Source organism: Schistocerca gregaria, chromosome 2, assembly GCF_023897955.1.
Source record: "Schistocerca gregaria isolate iqSchGreg1 chromosome 2, iqSchGreg1.2, whole genome shotgun sequence".
Lineage (NCBI taxonomy): Eukaryota > Metazoa > Arthropoda > Insecta > Orthoptera > Acrididae > Schistocerca > Schistocerca gregaria.
In genome coordinates, this window is record NC_064921.1 from 678,103,995 (window position 1) to 678,123,832 (window position 19,838).

Genomic DNA, 19,838 nt, shown 5'->3' on the forward strand with positions numbered 1-19,838 from the left:
GAAGATAAACTACTGAAACTGGAGGTATCAAACATATGCAGGAAGGAAGAGAATCGGATAGAACTATAGTCAGGAAATGTCCTTTACTATTGAGATACAGGAAAGGAACTCAGGAGTAGGCTTTATCATCACCAAGAAAATAAAAGATTAAATTATTGATATTGAAGGAGTCCCAAACAGAATAGCACGAATAGTATTATAAAAGATACTCATTGGAAATAATACTACTGAGCAAGGTAATGTGCAGCTGTAATATAAAAGTGGGGACAAAGTTTCAAAATGGCTCTTCACTAGGACACTTTGGAGTCAATGCCAGGAATGATAAGGGAGACAAGGTAGAGAAATTTGCTCTCAACCATGACCACTTTATGAGAATCAGGGGTGGGAGTATGGCAGTTCATCTAAATTGGGAATCTGGAATAAGTTTTTATACCACTCTAACATAATTGCTATTTTCCACCTCATTATGATAGCCCTGTATTTGAGATTTTACACTTGAGTCATTTTTATGTCTTTAGCAAATCCAATTTCATACTCAGCATGTACTAAAACAGATTTCTAACTGGCACTTCGGTTCATAGTAACTCTCAAATCCCATACTGCCAAAACTACTTTACCTCAAATATGGAGACATCTTGTCCATGTATACCTTTGGTCTTTTTGGTCTATTTTCAGTCTGCCATAGTGTATGTAAATATTCAGCACATTGTAGTGCAATAACACCCTGCTCTATCAATAACTGTCAGCCAAAGATTTGACAGCTCTCCAAAATACATTGCTTTTATCTGAGAAGGTTATCTTGCCTCTAACAATGGGGAGAACTTCATTAACTGGAAGAATATCCTTTTACACTTCACAGTAGTTGAAGAATGTTCAACACACTGAAATCATCTAGTTCCATCCTCTTCCAATGAGTATGATGTTTCCAATGTCTCATTCATAATTTATGTTTTTCCCACAATATGTTGCCTACTGCCTTGTCAACTCTTTGCACAGCTTTCCCAATAGTACAGCAAGGCCTTTCGTTCCTTATTTTTCTAATAACTCACACAACATTGCTTACAAGTTTTCTGCTCTGCACTTGCTGTGATTTCTTTGAAGGTGTCTCCATCATACTTATTTAAAGGAAAAAAAATGTAGCAGGCATTCTGCACTGCAAGTAAATAATAACTACTGTACACTTGAGCAATAACTGGTATGCCATAATCATTTCCACAGAGCATACCTACTGCTCTTATGACATGCATTTCCTCCATTCTCTTGTCCTTAAAGCTAACAATGTTAGTTTCAGTATTTACTGCCAGTACAGATATTTGAGACACACAACATCAAAAGTATATGGATTGTTACATTTTGTTTTGTTTATGTTTGATTGAAAACATATAACAGATATCTATGTAACAGTAAAATCCACAAAATTTTTAGTGTCAGTCTCCCCAACCCTTGTTAAAACTGTTGTCATATTTATGGGTTTCAGAAGCCTCTCTGAGTAAACAAGAATGGTAATAGTTACTTTGTTTAAGAGACTTGATATAGTCTGTTAAAGAGACACGCAACCCATAACAGTTCTCCATAAATTTATTCATCCTGATCACAATATAAAGACACTATTAGATAACTGGCTTCAGATGTTGAACAGCCATCTTCAGATTTATGAAAAGTAGAGGGTAACAGTTACCAATATGGAAAATCATAGCAGCAATAGTTCATTATGTAACAAATCAGAATTATTTTGAAAACATTTAAGACAATGACAGGATAACACACCACAGCTCCCAAAGCAACTGCCAAACAAAACTCATCCCTCACCCACCAAACACATGCATGTATGAATTAATTCAGTATGAATTTGAAGAAGTGCAGAACATCTATTGGATATTCACTAGTACGAAATGCAACCTGATTCATGAAATTTTGACATTATGTCAGCATTTAATGCAAAAACAATATGATTTGCCCACCCTCCCTTTCTTCACGATCTCAGGTCCTGGGTACATCCTGCAATATTAGTTGGATCTGTGGTATGTTGCCTCATTTTGACTTTGATGGTTTTTCAAAGATTTGTAATTTGTTATATCTGGAGCTTTCAGTAGCATGATTTTCATTACTAATACCCATTACCCTCCACATTCTGAAAATGATTGTTCAACAATTGAAACTTGCTATGTAACTGCTCTTTTTATACTGTGATCAAGACAAATAAATTTACAGTGTTTGTTACTTTGGTTATATCCTGCATGTAACTGAAATGGATTGCATGATTAACAATTCTTCATTAATGCCTACCTACATCCTCTTTCCAAGCATCTTGCCATCCAAATGTATGTTTTCCACAAGTATATGTACTGTTATATACCTTATTTTGCCAAGAAACAGTCGTAACTCCCCCCCCCCCCCCCCCCAAAAAAAAGCCATGATAAGAATGTTAATAAATCAATATCCATGCTCAAACTCAAAATGTGTATTTAAGATTTTTCTAAAATTCCTTTCCTTCTTTAAGCTTATCAATATTGCTCTCAAAATATTTGGAAAGGTTAGTATAGTATATGTGATGGTCTCACTTATGTCAAACATCTGACAACATTGGCTAGTATTCAGTCCATGTATTCTGCCAGCAGATATAAAAATACTGTTGAATAAATTAAGCTTGTATGTTCCAGTTAAGACAATGGTCTGTGTTAATGATGACTGGTCACATGTGCCAGAGAATGTGACAAACTTGTAAGGAAGAAGGAAGGAATATTGAAGGTCAATGCTTCAACAACAATGAGTGTTTCAAAATGGTGCACTACTTCGGACTGGGCAATGATGAGGGAAGATATCAGCTAATGATATGTTTAAGGACCTTAGCATTTGCCTCTGGTGATCAGAGAAATCAAGAGTGTAACCACAACTATGAATAAGAGAAGGCGGCTGCCAACCCCCACCCTCCTTTCCTGTAAAAAATCATTGTTGTCCAAACTCACATCCTCCCCTGTCAGACAAACCAGACTCATCAATTCAGTGCTAGTTTGAAGAATGTCAGAACATATTGACTAGTAGAGCTGTCCCCTGAATCACGAAATCTCAAAATAATTTCATCATTTACCACAGAACTAATGTGACGAGTTGCCACTGCTTGCCCATGCCTACTCAGGTCCTGTATATGTTCCTGAGAGAGGCTAAGAGAAACACGCCATAACTTCAATCTAAGCTTTTCGGTTGAAATAAATACTTTCCTCAGCACTATGTAGGTACTGTTTTTGACAAGCAGTTAATTACTGAGATGTTTACAGTGTCTGCAATGCATTTGAGCATTTGTATGAACTCTGTACAGAGCTTACTGTACTGCTAGGGCATGCTATTCTGTATCTATAAGCAAACTTTTAACTGATTCTGAGGTTGAACAGAATAATTATTTGAAATTTTCCAAACAATGACACCTATTTCAAATATATTTTGGTAAACAATTTCCAAGAGCAAGCATTATCTGAGCAATGAATGTGGTTTAGATTGGGATATTAAACACATCAGCTGCTTGTGAATTTCAATTACAGTACAAACAGTGGTGTACATGCAACAGTTTTGTATCGTATTACTGTATTTTCACTGCAATATTATCCTATTCCAGTTTATTTGAAAAGAAAAAATGCAGGCAATTAATCAAGTTTTCTTTAGGTGACTTGATCATCATTAAAAGCATCATTTATTTCATTTTTCTTTGTGGTAAAATTGCTGTGCAATAAACATGCAGGTGAAGGAATGATGAAGGATTAGTGTTGAACTTCCCCAACATTAATGTTGTGATAAAAGGAGAACTAGCTTGAAAAGAATGAGGATAGGGAAAAACTGTCAGTGGTCTTTTCAATTTCACCAGCACTGATTTAGAGAATTTGTGAGATTCATAAATCAGGATGGTCAGACAGGGATTTGGATCATACTCCTCCTGAAGTAGAGCACCGCTTCATTAGGTGCAGTGCAAATAAGGGGTCACATGAGGTTGCAACAAGTATCCAACACACTAACTTGGATCAATCATAGGCAATTTCATCACATGAAAATCCATAATGGCAAAAAAGATTGCTAACAGACTAAACTATTTGTATCAAAAACAGAATGTTATATGCATACATATGGGTAAAATTTTGCATGAGGATGCAACGAAATACAGCTGCCAAACAGATGTTATCCCAACTAGAGAACTGTGAAAATACAACACTGTGAAGGATTAAAAGTAGACAGATCAACAGAATATATGAAGGCCTGTCAAGTGTAATATCATTAAATGTAGTGCAAGATGAAGACACAAGCTCTTCCTCTGTATCATGTTAACTATATACTTTCGAAGTTAGCAAGGTGTTTTGAGGTATATGATGCATTTGCATATAACACACGAAGGAAGGCAGAGCACAAGAAAACCCAGGGCCATGTAATGATACGTTGCAATAGCCATTTCAGAGTAGCGGTGCATAAATAAGGCTGGTAGACACGACAAAGAGACAGGCTGAACAACTCACCTTCAACGGATTGCTGGCAGGTGTCACACTGAGAGCCTTCACCGGTGCTTCTTTGTCACCCTCCTAGCACAGGCCACCACACATGTACGCACACAGACAGGTAGAGAGAGACAGACACAGAGATAGAAATACACAAAAGAAACTTCAAGAGATGAAATTAACATAGAATAAACACAAAACACCCAATTACTAAGAAAGGTTAACAAGAGTTTCAGCTCAGTTACATGCCTGCATGTTCTTGCAAATTTTGGCAGCTAAGAAAATAATTAACAGGAAAAAAATTCATGCCATTACTATTGGAAATTAAAACTGTGATACTGTTTAATGGCAAGAGCAAATTAACTGCATAAAATAATGCAATTGACATTTTAATAATTATTACAAATATTAGCCTTAATCATTTCAGTTACTGCACTGAAGTCTTATTCCAGACTTGTTTAAATATTTAGCCAAAACATGCAAGACAGTATGTTCAAGCCACCAATGTAAGCACCAGAATGCTTACAAAAAATAAAATAAATAAATAAATAAAATGAAACAAATTATGGAGAAAAACTATTTAAAAATAATAACTGAAGGTAATACTCTACTTAAGGAATAAGATGTGCAAAAGAAAACATAAACTGAGTATTAAGTAACAGAAAAGTGGTGCTTCTCTAGTCAAACATGGTTACTAGCCACCAAAGAGATATGCAAATGAATTTTACCAAGAACATGTTTTTTAAGTAGAAATACGAAGAAAAGAAGCTGTAGCATGTATGTAAGTATGAAAATGATTAAGATACGAAGATTGTAGTTTGACTAGCATTAAGGAAATTGTCTCCTCTTTCAAGAACATCCTATATGAATTACTGACAGAGGAACAGGTACAGCACAGGGTTATTCCCATTAGGCCCATGTCACCATACATCTTCTTTTTCCCCTTCATGTATGAAGTATATCAAAAAGAGAGTGCTTGAATCCTAAAAGCTTCCTAACATATTGAAACTGTGTGTTAGATGAGAACTAGAACCTGTACCCTTGCCTTTTATGGCCTATACTCTTACCAACCAAGCTAGCCAAGTAGGACTGATGACCTAGCTCAGAGTTGTAATCTGCCAATACCCCTCCCCTACCCATGTATCTCCTTCATAGCTTCCTGGTGAAGCTTACATGGGAAAAACTCCATCCAAACAGGCCTCAGAAGGTCCAATGGTACCGACTGACCACCATGCCATGCTCAGCCGATAGGCGTCGCTAGATGTGGATATGGAGGCATGTTTGGTCACCACAATGCTCTCGCAGCCATTGTCAGTTTTTGTAACAATGGCTGCTACTTCTCAGTCAAGTAGCTCCTCAATTAGCCTCTCACGGGCTGAGTGCGCCTTGCTTGCCAACAGTGCTTGGCAGATCAGGACAGTCACCCTTGCAACTTTGGTGATCTGGCGGGAACCAGTATTACCACTGAGGCAAGGCCATTGACAGGAAAAAGGATAAGTTGGAGAATTATTTAGCCATAGCACAAAAGTTGTTTCCATAATGAGCCTTTACTCTGCAGTGTAAAGTCTGCTGTGATAAAGCTTTCAGATAGGTTATTGTCTGTCTACTTCACACGTTTAATTGACCACAAGTTTCAATCAGCTTAAACTCCAATGTACTGTGAATAATTCATTCTACTAGCATCCTTATTTACATATCCTGGCAGGGCACTATTAGCAGCACAAGAAAAGACATTTAATTTTGCAGCAGAGCTGATTCCTTGATCCATGAATAGGTAGAATGTGAGGGGGAGGGGAAGGGGTATATATTTCCTAATATAGTACCTTTACTGTGATCAGGTCTTCAAGATAAATGCATAAATTGATGAAACTGGCTAGAAAATATTATTTTATACAGAATACTGATAAATTCTGCTTTTTACTGTTCAGTTTCACTTCATAAAATTATGCTGAACATGAAGCAGTTCAAAATAATTCTATTAATGCATCTTCCATTAATGCATTTTTACCTATCAACTGCATTTTTAACAATTTTTAACAAATACCACTAAATAATGGAAACAGCAGATTTTGCAGACAATGTTCTCAACTTCACATGAATCATGAGTCACAAAAAAATGACAGTTTTTGTCATCAGAATTAGCACATCTCCATTTGGCACAAGAGGAGAGGCTGTTGCAGTATAAAAGAGCAACATGCTGTAATCAGTATTTTCTATAGGGACAGCAGAGTATTGATTATCTGAACGTCAATCAACTGAATGGCTGTTTTAAAGAACTATTACTTGCTTGTGTGTGCCACCCTCCCTCAGCTATGGTCTTATTTCCCCCTCTGCCCTCCCCTTCACTGCTCTTGCCCCTTCCCCCTCTCTCCTGGATCAAAGCTGAGTTGTTTGTGTTCTGTGATGAACACTTGTATCACCTTTGTGGTTCAAAGTTAATTTGCAATATGAAGTACCTAAGCATAAACGTGTTGTACTTTCTACGAGATATAAATAGAAGGTTAATAAAAGGTTAGAAGAAGGTGAGTCTGCAACCAAGTTTTCTGATGATGAGTACAACGTAAGTTGACATTTACAAAAAAAAACTTTTATATCTAAATTATGAATCTCACCATGAACATGGATCTAGATGATGTGGTTTACAAGTGGTTTATGCAAAAAAGATCACAAGGAGAACCTATCTCTACTTCCACTGTATGTGAAGTGGTAATTCACTTTATGGGAAATCTTGGAGGACCATCAAATTTTTAAGTAAGCATAGGCTAATTAAAGAGCTTATAGTTGACACATGGCTTTGAGAACTTCAAATACAAGGAGGAAAAATGATTTCCACGTCCTTCGAAATCAAATTTAGGGAAATATTGAGGAAAGAAGATTGTTGTTGTTGTTGTTGCCTTCAGTCCTGAGACTGGTTTCATGCAGCTCTCCATGCTACTCTATCCTGTGCAAGCTCCTTCATCTCCCAGTACCTACTGCAACCTACGTCCTTCTGAATCTGCTTAGTGTATTCATCTCTTGGTCTCCCTCTACGATTTTTACCCTCCACGCTGCCCTCCAATGCTAAATTTGTGATCCCTTGATGCCTCAAAACATGTCCTACCAACCGATCCCTTCTTCTAGTCAAGTTGTGCCACAAACTTCTCTTCTCCCCAATCCTATTCAATACCTCCTCATTAGTTACGTGTGATCTACCCATCTCATCTTCAGCATTCTTCTGTAGCACCACATTTCGAAAGCTTCTATTCTCTTCTTGTCCAAACTAGTTATCGTCCATGTTTCACTTCCATACATGGCTACACTCCAAACAAATACTTTCAGAAATGACTTCCTGATACATAAATCTATATTCGATGTTAACAAATTTCTCTTCTTCAGAAACGCTTTCCTTGCCATTGCCAGTCTACATTTTATATCCTCTCTACTTCGACCATCATCAGTTATTTTACTTCCTAAACAGCAAAACTCCTTTACTACTTTAAGTGTCTCATTTCCTAATCTAATTCCCTCAGCATCACACGATTTAATTTGACTACATTCCATTATCCTCGTTTTGCTTTTGTTGATGTTAATCTTATATCCTTTTTCAAGACACTGTCCATTCCGTTCAATTGCTCTTCCAAGTCCTTTGCCGTCTCTGACAGAATTACAATGTCATCGGCGAACCTCAAAGTTTTTACTTCTTCTCCATGAATTTTAATACCTACTCCCAATTTTTCTTTTGTTTCCTTTACTGCTTGCTCAATATACAGATTGAATAATATTGAGGAGAGGCTACAACCCTGTCTCACTCCTTTCCCAACCACTGCTTCCCTTTCATGCCACTCGACTCTAATAACTGCCATCTGGTTTCTGTACAAAGAAGATTATGCTCTTTAAAACATTTACAATGTTGACGAAACTGGACTCAACAGGAAAGGTTTGCCAAGAAGAATTCTTGCTTTACATCATGAATTAGCAGCACTTGGTCCTCAAATAAGCAATGATTGTATTATTGCTTTAGACCATTCTAATGTTACTGGTAGTCACTTATTGCCTATGCTCATTATTGGTACAAGTAAGAAACTGCATTGTTTTAAGCACATTAATGTGATCTGCCATGCCTATTGCTTACATCTCACAAAAGGGCACCTGGATGGATAGTAAGATTTTCATGGAATGGTTTATGGAAGCTTTTGTAGCCCCTGCTAAAGCTCGTCAGTTAAAGACTCGCAAAAGGGAGAAAACATTACTGCTATCTGACAATGCACCAACTTATCCATGATGTGAAATCTTAAACAAATAGGACGAGTAATGTTTCTTCCACCTAACATAACCTCTTTATTATAGCATATACATAAAGGCATCATTGAGACTTTCAAAAGTTCTCAAATTCTAATTGAAAATGTCAGAATTAATATCTGAAATGTGCTAAAAGAATTCAATTGCCATGAATGTGATGAAGAAGACATTCAAGAGTAGATGAATGAGTGTCAATGCTGCAGATCCAGGACACCAAGTCACATAGGTTAGCGAAATTGTAAACCTCATCACTGATAGAGGTGATGGCACCAGCACCTCATCTACTCATGATCCACAAAGTGAAGATGAAAATATACTGGCTGCTTCCAAAGATTTTACTTTTTTAGATATTACCTTGTGGTGGTCTGCAGCTCAAAATTAAAGTGACCTGTCCTGAAAAAAGTGTGTGACTTAGCTGCTCATGACTAGGTAGGCTTGCTTACACAGAGAAAAATTAAGGATCTTTTAAAGTGTTAATTCTGTACATGTGTACTGAACACTGCCCCTGAACACTGCATAGTTGTGAAAACCCTTCCTTCTGACAGCAGATTTTCAACTACACTGAAGATTTTGATTGTTCTTATCATCATTGCGACTGAAACTATGGAAACAAGTGTAATGATCCTTAAAAAAGAAGTGAGATATGCATTTAAGTTCCTTGGCACTTGCATCCCCAGCAATGTCCCTGTTTATATCCGGTTTGAGATGTATGGCTGTGCAGAACACTAAGTTATATTAAAGTACCACTTAAATTCTTTCATTCTACAATACCGATTTGTCACTCATTTTTTGTAGAAAAGAGAGATATAATTTCCAAGCAAAACTTGAAGGCAACATCTACTCAGATTTAAACATACATCCAATGAAGAGAAGGTATAATTGGAACAATTAAGGTGTTCTACTTAAGCCTGTTTTCATCTATTTTACTTTGAGATTACTTTGATCAGATAATGAAATGAAAAATTGTCTACTTGCAGGGAAGGATCTGTTCAGTATGTGTTATTGCAGATGCTCACTGAAAATTTATACACTGGGCTGGCTATACATATAAAATGAGGGAGAATAATGCTTACAATTTTTGAAAAAAGTAATCAGAACAAAATCGTGTCTCTCGTCTCCTAGGTTTTCTTGGCACAAGCAATAATCTCCAGATTTTTTTTTTTTTAATTTGCCACAAATTTAATGTTATCATTTTACATTACATTTTGACAGCTTCCCCAGATATCTCTTCTGATTTGTCAAGCACAGATCTCAGCTGCTTACTGTATGGACTTAGACAAAATAGCACATGAAATCAGCTGCAAAATACAATATCTGGAGATCAGTGATATGGTTGACTGTACTACTAGCAAAATGTAACTTTAGAAGGACATGATGAGGACAGAAATCAATGAAGATAAATGGTAAGGGGCAAAATTTTAGAACTGTTTCACCAAATTAAGAATAAAAATGAGACTGATTTCTCAACAAACAAAAATCACAGAAAGATGCTACAAAGCTCACCTTCCATATGAATTCCCCACTTGAACTGGAGTTGTCTTCTTCATTTGTGTCCTCTGAACCACTTTCCCAATCTGGAGTGTAACAATCACCAAAGTCTTCCTCTTTTAAACTGAAAGATGTTGACATGAGATCATCAGAAACTGCTGCTGGTACAGGTGAAAAACCTGTATCTTTCTCTTCAGCACTGTTCAAATCAGCTGAAAATGCTAACATTGATGGTAACTGTTTCCATGATTCCTCTTCCGGTGAAGGCATGGGTGCCTTGGTTGAAAGGGCACTGGCTTCTCGGCCTGCACTAAGCCAGTCACGTTCATCACTGATTGCAGCTTCGGCCTCTTTTCTTTTCCGATAAAGCTTCAGGGTGTCATTTAGAACAGGTCCTCTTTCACTCATTTGATCAATGAGTTGTGTTTCACTTTCTTCTTGCTTGGTTCCTTCATTTTTATCACTATCTGCTATATTCTCTGAATAATTATCAGCCCTATTTTGATTCATTAACATTTTAAGTGAATTAATAAGTTCACTGTGTTCTGTAAACTCTTTCACATCACACTTTTTATGTGAATCTGTGTCTGCTGATTTATCAAGTGATGTACACAAATATGATTCGGGGCCTCTTTCACAAAAACCGGACACATCAAGTTGGTCTCCTGAATTAGTTTCTTCTGCTTGTGTTGTTAAATCTCCATCCTGTGTAAAACCTGTACTTAGATCATCATAGCACTGATGCCTTTTCAGTGTATTCTCCACTCCAGTTTGATGTGTTCCTAATGAAATTGGTTCTGATAATGCTTCACTAAATGACTCAGATTTTGAATTATCTTCTGGTGTCTTGTTTTCTGCTTCAGATAAGCTTTCAGACTTATCTTCTATGCTTTCATCAACAGATACAGCATCCATTTCCTCACTTCTTTTCACTTGCTCCTTACGATGTCTCTGAATAAATTCATCATAATCTTGGTCTTCAGTTACATAGGCTTTCTCTTTACTACTACTCATTGGTTCTAACAAAATTTTTGCAGGTTCATTATTCATATGATCTGTGGAGTTATTTTCACTCATATCACAGCATGTTTTACTGTGACTGTCACAATCATGAGATTCATCTTGGGTAAAACTACCTGTTATATCCAACATTTCATTTACCGGGGAACTTCTTTCATTTCCTCCAGGAGATATGCTATCTGGTGTGAATACTTCATCATCTGATGCTGTATCTCTGCTGAAATTAATACCACTTCTTGTAATGGAATTACTGTCTGCTAACTGACTGGCAGGTTTTTCACTCGTATCTTCAAATTCTTTTACAAATGCAACATAAGATTTTGGTTTTGGGCTTTCTAATAAAGTAACTTCATTAGTCTCAGTATTTACAACTAAAAAGTCATCATCATAGTCATCATGTTGATTTACTGCATCCTTTACTGTCTTTTCATTTTTATCATTGCTTGCAACATCATTAGGTTGCTGGAAATCCTCCTCCAAGTCTTCAGAAATGACACTGTTTTTGTGCTGGTCACTGTCTGTGTCAACACTACTCACACTGCAATTTGCCAGTGCTTGTCGAATTTCTTCTTCAAATCTTCTCTTCTCCTGTTCTTCACAGTAATCAGATGATTCTCCAAATATATCATTCAAAAACACAGGGCTAACTGGCTCTGAATCAAATTCATCTTTTTGTTTTCCTTTCATGATAGATGATGGAATGGGATAGTTTTCACTTATGGTGGCTGTAAGTGAACTGACACTTTCTCTTTCTTCAAGAATTGGTGAGAGCGGAGCAGTGTAAACATTGTAAAGAATAGTAATATCAGTGCGTTCTTCTTCTCTTTGTAAATCATCATCAACATCATCTATTTCATCAGGATGAGTTTGCTGCTGTGCACATGGTAGTTTATCACGAAGTTCATTTCTAATTGCAGCCACAAACTCTTCATCTAAACTAAGTGGAACATATTTATCACTGCCACTGCTATCATCATTTTTAAAACTATCTGAACTTGAACTTCCAGGGCTTAGATTTTCTTCTGGAATGTTCGAATCATAGTTGCAGCTGCATTCATCTTCATCAGAATTTTTAAATCTTTTATCATTTGGCTCATGCAAGAACCACCCAGAATGATCAGTCACAGGGAAATGGTCATTTTCTAAAAATATATCTTCTTTTTTTACAGAGTTTGCACAAACTTTCAATGGTGTTTCTGAAGTAACACCTCTCACAGCAGCTAGAACATGTACATTATCTGAGCAAATACATCTCTCATTACATTCCTCTTTCCCACAGTTGTCTTTGTTGTTAAGAACATAAGTATTTAACTGATCCTTTGTCACACATTCTTCTGACAACACAGGTACATTAAGTTCAAGAAAATTATCAGAAAACTGGTAGCTTTCATTTTCACCTTTCCAGGCATTTATGTTCAAATTCAGGTTAAGGGGCGAAAATTCTGTATTTAACTGCTCAAGAGAAGTTACATAATTAGTTGGCACAACACATTTTTCCATTTTATCTGGGTCATTTATATTGCTTTCCAAAATCTTATCAGAATCACATTTCTTATGGTTCATAATATCAATATTAGCTATTTCATCCCTGTTTCCTTGAATTGAGAAAGAGTCATCAGGAAAATCAAGAGCAGTACTTCTGTGTTCTGCATCTTCATCACATTCTTCCCCTTTAGCAGAATAGTTAAATCCACCTTTATTAAAAGTCTCTTCTAGTTCAGCTTCAATATCTTCTAAATTGTATTTTTCATCACATGCATCTTCACAGCTTTCACTAAGGCTACCTTTGTCACGAAATCCTGAGTCACTACTTCGTTCGTCATCTGGTGTAGAATGTTTCACAACATCAAGGCCCAATTCATCATCTAGCTCAACAATGACATCTTGGTTAAATCGTACCTGATAGTCATGTAGCTTTCGACTATGTTCATAGTTTTTCTCATCAAAGGTCACATGGAGCATTTCGTCACCAGAGATATGTGCTTTATGCTGATGGTTCCACTTCTCTACTTTATTTGGTGATGCCTCAGATAATGAATCTTCTCCAGAATCAAGAAATGATAGCTGTTTGGATGTCAAACACATTTCAATCTTTTCATCAACACCTCCTCTAAGAAAATCAAGAGCAGCATGATCCGTTTGTACTGCATTTTTCGATAAGAAAGATTCTAAATTGTTAATTTCTAGATCTTCTTTCTTAGTATCAATGTGAAGCTGTCTTGTGATTGTATTATTTATGTTGCCAGCAGGAATGTGAAATGATTTTTCTTCTGGGTGTAATCTGATACCACTGTCAGAAATAGTTTCCTTATCACTCTCTGTTTTACTTAATTCCACCAAAGGCAGTATTGCCTGCTTTGCTGCAAGTAAACATGATTTTTCTAGAGAACTATGGATGACTTCCTTGAGAATAAAATCTGATAATGTGGTTTTGAGATCACAGTTAGGGTCACTGAATGCTGATGGTTTTTCAGGATCTACCACTCTTAAATTATCTTCCTCATTTAATGATGTACATTTCTGGGGTGTGTTATCTATGTTATCTATCTGCTCATCAACAATCTCTCTTTCATAAGCTACATCTTCACCTGTCTTCTGCTCCTCCACAGGCTTTGTTGTGCTAACAAGTTCTACATCAAATATGTTAGCCACAATAGATGTATCTGGACTGGTTTGTTCTGAATCTACGGGTGTGGCAGAAATGAGATTTAAGCTTGGAATTTGTAATTCAGATTTTGTATCTTCTAATCCCATCTTTCCTTTCTCTGAAGTGCAGCTAATCATACTTTGTTCCTTCGTATGAATTTCGTACCCTGATGCTAGGTAAGGGCCTGTCCATATTTTATCATCCATACTCTCTTCTATTTCTTTCTTGCACTCATTAATGCTAGAGTCATTTCCTGCTGCATCAATGTTTAAAAATTCTGCTTTTCCATGGAGAGAATTTGAAGAACAATCACTAGACAATGCATTAATGTTCTCTGTAACTTCACTTTCTGGAAGTAATGGTGGCTCAGTATAAACACCTTTTGAAACATTTTTTTCTAAAGTTGTAGTACAAATTCTGATGTTATCAGGCAGGCTAACACCAACTTGGGCTTCTACACTATGTGGTGCAGAACTGTTTACTTCTTGTTTCAGATTAACCAATGGGGGAATTACCCTTTCTGTTTCCGCTTTTGTAGCATCTACCTTTGGTGCCAGTGTTCCAATATTTACATTTGGTGATTTGCTTTGATCTCCATGGGGCAAGCCTGCAGCAGCACATTCTGTCTCATTTCCGACCAAGTGACTGCCATCATTGTGCCCAGCAAAGGGCACCTTCTCAATCACAGTTTCATACTGGCAAATGTTGCTTGTATTATGGGTTGAAGACTCTGTAATTGTACTCTCAGATGACAGACGATAATTGAGCTCTTGCATGGGATTAGGAATATTGAGGTGAACATTGCTCAAAGAATAAAGTGCTTCTTCAGAAACTCCAGTTTGCGCTTTAGTACAGATAGTTTCGGTGTCATTATCAACAGTAAAGTGAACTGGACCACAGCTGTCAGTTACAGCCAGCTCTAAAAACTCCCCTGGGGTTTCCTCTAGATGTTTATCACTTTGTGGCATCTGCATGAAGTTTTCCGTTAATTGTCCTACTGTGTCTTGTGTATATCTCTCTGAAAGAACATCTGAATCGAGAGCAGATGCATCTGCATTAACGTTTGATTCTTGACCACAATTTGTTTGTTCCAGACTCCCGCTGAACCCTGGATCTGCTTTGTTACAGCTATTACACATGGAATCTATTTCTCCTTCAATTTTGGTATCATTCTCATTTTCTGAATTACTTTTTTTTGGAAACTGTTCATGTTTTTTAACTACCTCTGTAACAGCTTCTGATGATATGCTAATATTACTCTCATCTGGTGATAATGAAATACAACCTCCATTATTATTTTCTTTGTACTCCAATGGAAATGGAGATATATTTTCAGTAGTTGAAGATAATGTCCTTTCTGATGACACAAAATGAGTTAAGACATGTTCACCATTTAATTCTAATGGTTGTGATGTCTCATTCTGTTCCAGCGTTAATTGAATGTGTGCCAAGGAGTCATCATTACCCATTTTTGCAATTTCATTAGGTTTTTTTACAATAAAGGGAACATTCATACCTAAATCTAATTTACTGTCATCACCTCCCTCAGAATATACATAACTGTCACTGCCATATGTACTGCCATCCTTAAAGGCTGTATTAAGACCCTTAAAGTAATCCATAGTAAATTCCTCAGATGCTCCTAATATAACTGAACCACTATAATCTTCATCTGAACTTGTTATGTATGGTATACTTAAATTATTACTTATTAGTATATTCTTTTCTCTTTCGTCTAGACTTTGTGTTGGTAATGAATGGCCACTGACTTGGATCTCATTGTCACTATCAAAATTATCGCTAATTAAAACAGCAACATTTTGTTCACTTGTTTCATCTGGGCACAATTTCAGTTCATCTATAGAATTGCTTCCTTTCTTTTCAGCATATGGTTGGTCACATACTGCATCAATTGATTCCACTGACTCATCATCAGCTGTACTTAACACATCTTGCACTTTCTTGACAAAACCTTCATCAGCAAAAAACTCAGGTGACAAACCCTTTAAACCACTATCAGGTGCTAGAGTGGAAGTGTTACTGTCTACCAGCAGCATAGCAGAACCAGTATCACTGACAGAAATTTCTTTATTTTTTTTAATATCAATATTTTCATTTTCGCTGATAGGATATTGAAAAGAAGTGTTTGTTTTACTGCTATCCACATTTGAAATCTTATTATGTAACAAAGAAGGAACAGAGTCATTATTTGCATCATCTATTATTAAATTATCTTCTCTCGCACTACTATTATCCTTAAGCCCTACACTATGATCTAAACAAGACAACCTTTCAAATTCAGAAGTATTATTAAATGAGGGCCTCGAGCAAGTTGAACCCATGGTTGGACAACAGCTGGTTTGTCTTTCTGTTTCTAAAAAACTATTTATTAAACTTTTCAGTTCAGTAGGCTCTTGCTTACTGCAAGAAATCAAAGCATTTTCTATTGTGGATATCTCACAGTAATTTTTATTTGGTTGATAGTTCGCATCAGGTAGGACTATCCTTTCTGTCAACTGTGAATCAATTAAAACTTCTTTTTTAATTGGCTTATCACTGTTTGAATTATCTGTCAGTTCAGATTTTCTTTCCGAGGCATTAATGGCTAAAAAATTTTTTTTATGCGCATGGTCTGAGGATAATAAACTATGTACTTCAGAAGCAGAATCATCACTGAAAGGTGATGATCTTTGCATGAGTGGATCATGCGTCGGAGAAGGAGTCAAATTAATTTCTGAGCTCTGTGATGACAATGAATTGATTGTCAATCTATTTTTGTTACCATCCTTTTGGGCTTCATGAAGTTTAACCAAAGTACTAAAGAACTCCTCACCCAATACTGCCTGGTGAATATTACCTTCACTGCCAGCAATCGGAAAACAAGCTGATTTAACAGCAGAGCTCCTGTGTTGCCGAGAAAGAGAATTTCTACTATTCACACTTCTCTCAAAATTCCATGTCAAAGAAGGAGGTTCAGAATCACTACCATCACTGCACTCAATGTGAGTTAGAATCATAAGATCTGCTACACTCTTTGATTTCTCTTTCACTTTTTCAGAAAACTCTCCACGTTCTATCCTCTTCCTCCATGTTTCATCTTCAGTATCTGTTCCCGAATCTGTAGTTTTACTTTCATGGTGGAAAGTTTTGTAAGGAAAACTCTCTTCCTGAAGACTGTCAAGCTGTGCTTCAGACTCTCTTGTTTTACCAGTTTCAATTTCAGCTGGAATTCCAAGTCTGAAATCCAAAACAACATTCTGTTCACTTGCCACTATATCCTTGGCAGGACTCTCATGGTGCGAAACAGTGTGACTGGAAACTTCTGAAGATGATGATGAAGTTTTTTCCTGAGCAAGAGCATTGTCTAGATCTCTTATAGCTTCAGATATTTTCATTACAAACTTGGCATCTTCTTCATTTGTTGTTTCTACTCCCTGCAGCCATGAATCAAAATCAGGTTCAGATATTATATTTTCAAGTTCATTGTTCTTTGATTCAACTACACCCAAACTTTCTGAAAATTTCATTGTATTTCTATCATTATCTGCAATAGCAACATCTGTTCTCACAAAAGTATCTGAATGTTCATCTATTGATGTTTCACACAAATTCTCAACTGATCCATGTAGATCTTGAAGGCTAGCAGATTTCTGTTTCTGCTGCAAATTTGGGGTAAAGAAATCTCCTCCTGAGCTGCTTGTCAATGACAGTTGTGGTGATGTTGTCATTGGTGAAGAACTGCTAACTTCTGGGGCAATTATTGACAGTGACATCACATCCATGCTTTCTCCAGATGGTCGTGGCAAAACAAAAGCCTTCTGTTCAATGAAAGAAATGGGCAGGCCACCTTGATGGTGCTGCCTGGGCAAAGTGTGATTGTCAGTCTTAGGTATGGTGTTTGGCTTGAAAGATTCCCAGCGCCTTTCAAAATCTTCATCTGTTTGTAGACTGGATTCCTCTCCAATGTATTGGTCATGGCTTAAATGCAGATGGTTTAACATTCTAACAACTTGGTCCAAAGCTGGCCTCTTCACAACAGGTTCCCAACAAAGCTTCATGAGAAGATACCTGCAAAATATGACATTTATGAATGGCAATCAGTAGTGTAAATAAAAAATGTAAAAAGAAATATACACCCCTTGTAAATTAATATGGAAAACATTTACATATAAATAACCATTTTAAAGATGAAGTATTCAAAAAATCCAAATAAAAATGACATGTTTCTGTGTAATGAGATACATTAAGTTCAATAAAAACAAAGTAAGAAATACAGTCCAATTTGTCACTGTTTAAAAGTCTGTGTGTCGTCTTTCCATGAGATAAAACTCTTATTCTATGATATAAGAAAAGTTTGTCACACTCAAAATACTTTTTTATAAACAAACAGTTGAAATGGACAAATTTTCTTGGAAAACACAAATACTCTGGCATTATTATCCTCTAACAATGTCTGTGTTACACACACATCATGAAATTCAGTTGACATGATTACAAATATCTTGTAAATGACTGCTGGTATGATAATAGTATAGTAAGTGTCATTTTCTTTACAAAAAAGAAAAATAATATTAATTTTGTGAAAAAACTATCCACCACTCTTGTAACTAGTAAAAATAAATATTCTCATGATGCACTTCAGTAACAAGAATTCATGCAACATATATTGTATGCAGAGAATATTCTTGTTTCAGTGTCTTTAAAGTTTCTTTTAATATATGATATAATGATGTGTGATCTTCCAACAAATTTCAAATAATGTGGTCATCTGCATAAATTCTAGAAACACAATGACAAACGTATCAAGCAAAATACAATTACAAAACAAAACAAGCACTTCCAGAATGCGAAATTACATTCATATTACACATAAAGAAACTGTGAAAAGTTACAAAAATATTTGAAAATATGACATTTTTCCACAGATATACTGAAGACACTACATTAATCTACAGACTTTACACAAAAACTGCAATAACCTACATAAGAAAAATCCAAGAGTGACCTGCCAAACTAAAACAAAGGCTAATTCACATTACCAAATAACGACACAAGTAATCTGAAATACTGTTCAACTTTCTGAATGTGTACCATGCTTCAAATGTACAACAAACACTAAACAGATGATACAGATACAACTGGAGTCACTTTAGCTACACATTCAGACACTTAATTTAAAAATGCAGGAAAGGGAAAATGGGTTTGAATGAAATACACACTTCATACAAGGCCTGAGAATCCAGAAGGCTGGAGGCAGGCTGCAAGAAACATAAGATTTAAAACAAACAATGTTTTCATACTCCACAGCAGCAAGAAAATGTGTAAGTGAATGGTTATTTAATGAGCATGAATAGCAAAAGTAAAGTTGTGACAGTGACAATATTTTCTCAAGACTATTTCTGTGGCCTGTTTTCAAAAATGTGTGTCACTACTGGGCGTTTGCTACATGTGACGACAAATAAAACTTATATTTCAGTTACTGAAATGCAATACACTGGAAGAGTAGAATGGTTACAACTGTAGCACCTAAATATATGGTTTGCACTACAATCCCTGTCCACATTTGCTCCTTTTCACTCACCAAAATACATTGTAACCGAGTCTGGCTCAGAAGTTATGAGATCTCCTCACAACTCATTCAAAAAACTGTGTACTCCATGCTATGTTTAACTACTAGATCTTGTCTTTGCCATCAAAAAACTGCTCATAAATTTTCTGTATGTGCTGACTTTTCAAATTCTTAGTTTAAAGCTAATAGAGAAATGTGATGAGAAAAAGGGCATGTTGCCGAAGACATTGTACAAGATCATGATTCACAGAATTAACACCATCTGATGGACTGAAAACTTTCAAAGTAAACTACTCACCAAAAAGCAGAATTATTATGTTGTTGATAGGTACACACAAGAAGAGAGCAAACTTGCTACTTT

At 36.2% G+C, this 19,838-nt stretch overlaps 1 protein-coding gene across 11 annotated transcripts in view; it reads right to left on the reverse strand.

Moving 5' to 3' along the window:
* LOC126334745 (uncharacterized) overlaps window positions 1-19,838 on the reverse strand; it is a 636,264-nt gene that overhangs the window by 50,345 nt on the left and 566,081 nt on the right. For 5 of the 11 annotated variants that reach the window (XM_049997303.1, XM_049997304.1, XM_049997301.1 and 2 more), the window contains 2 exons: window positions 10,257-17,976; window positions 4,497-4,559 (listed from right to left, as the gene is read on the reverse strand). In XM_049997303.1, the coding sequence (XP_049853260.1) occupies window positions 4,497-4,559; window positions 10,257-17,976 (7,783 nt within the window). Of the gene's footprint in view, window positions 1-4,496; window positions 4,560-10,256; window positions 17,977-19,127; window positions 19,167-19,838 lie in introns of all 11 variants that reach the window. The other 6 variants (XM_049997294.1, XM_049997295.1, XM_049997299.1 and 3 more) reach the window with 2 other exon arrangements.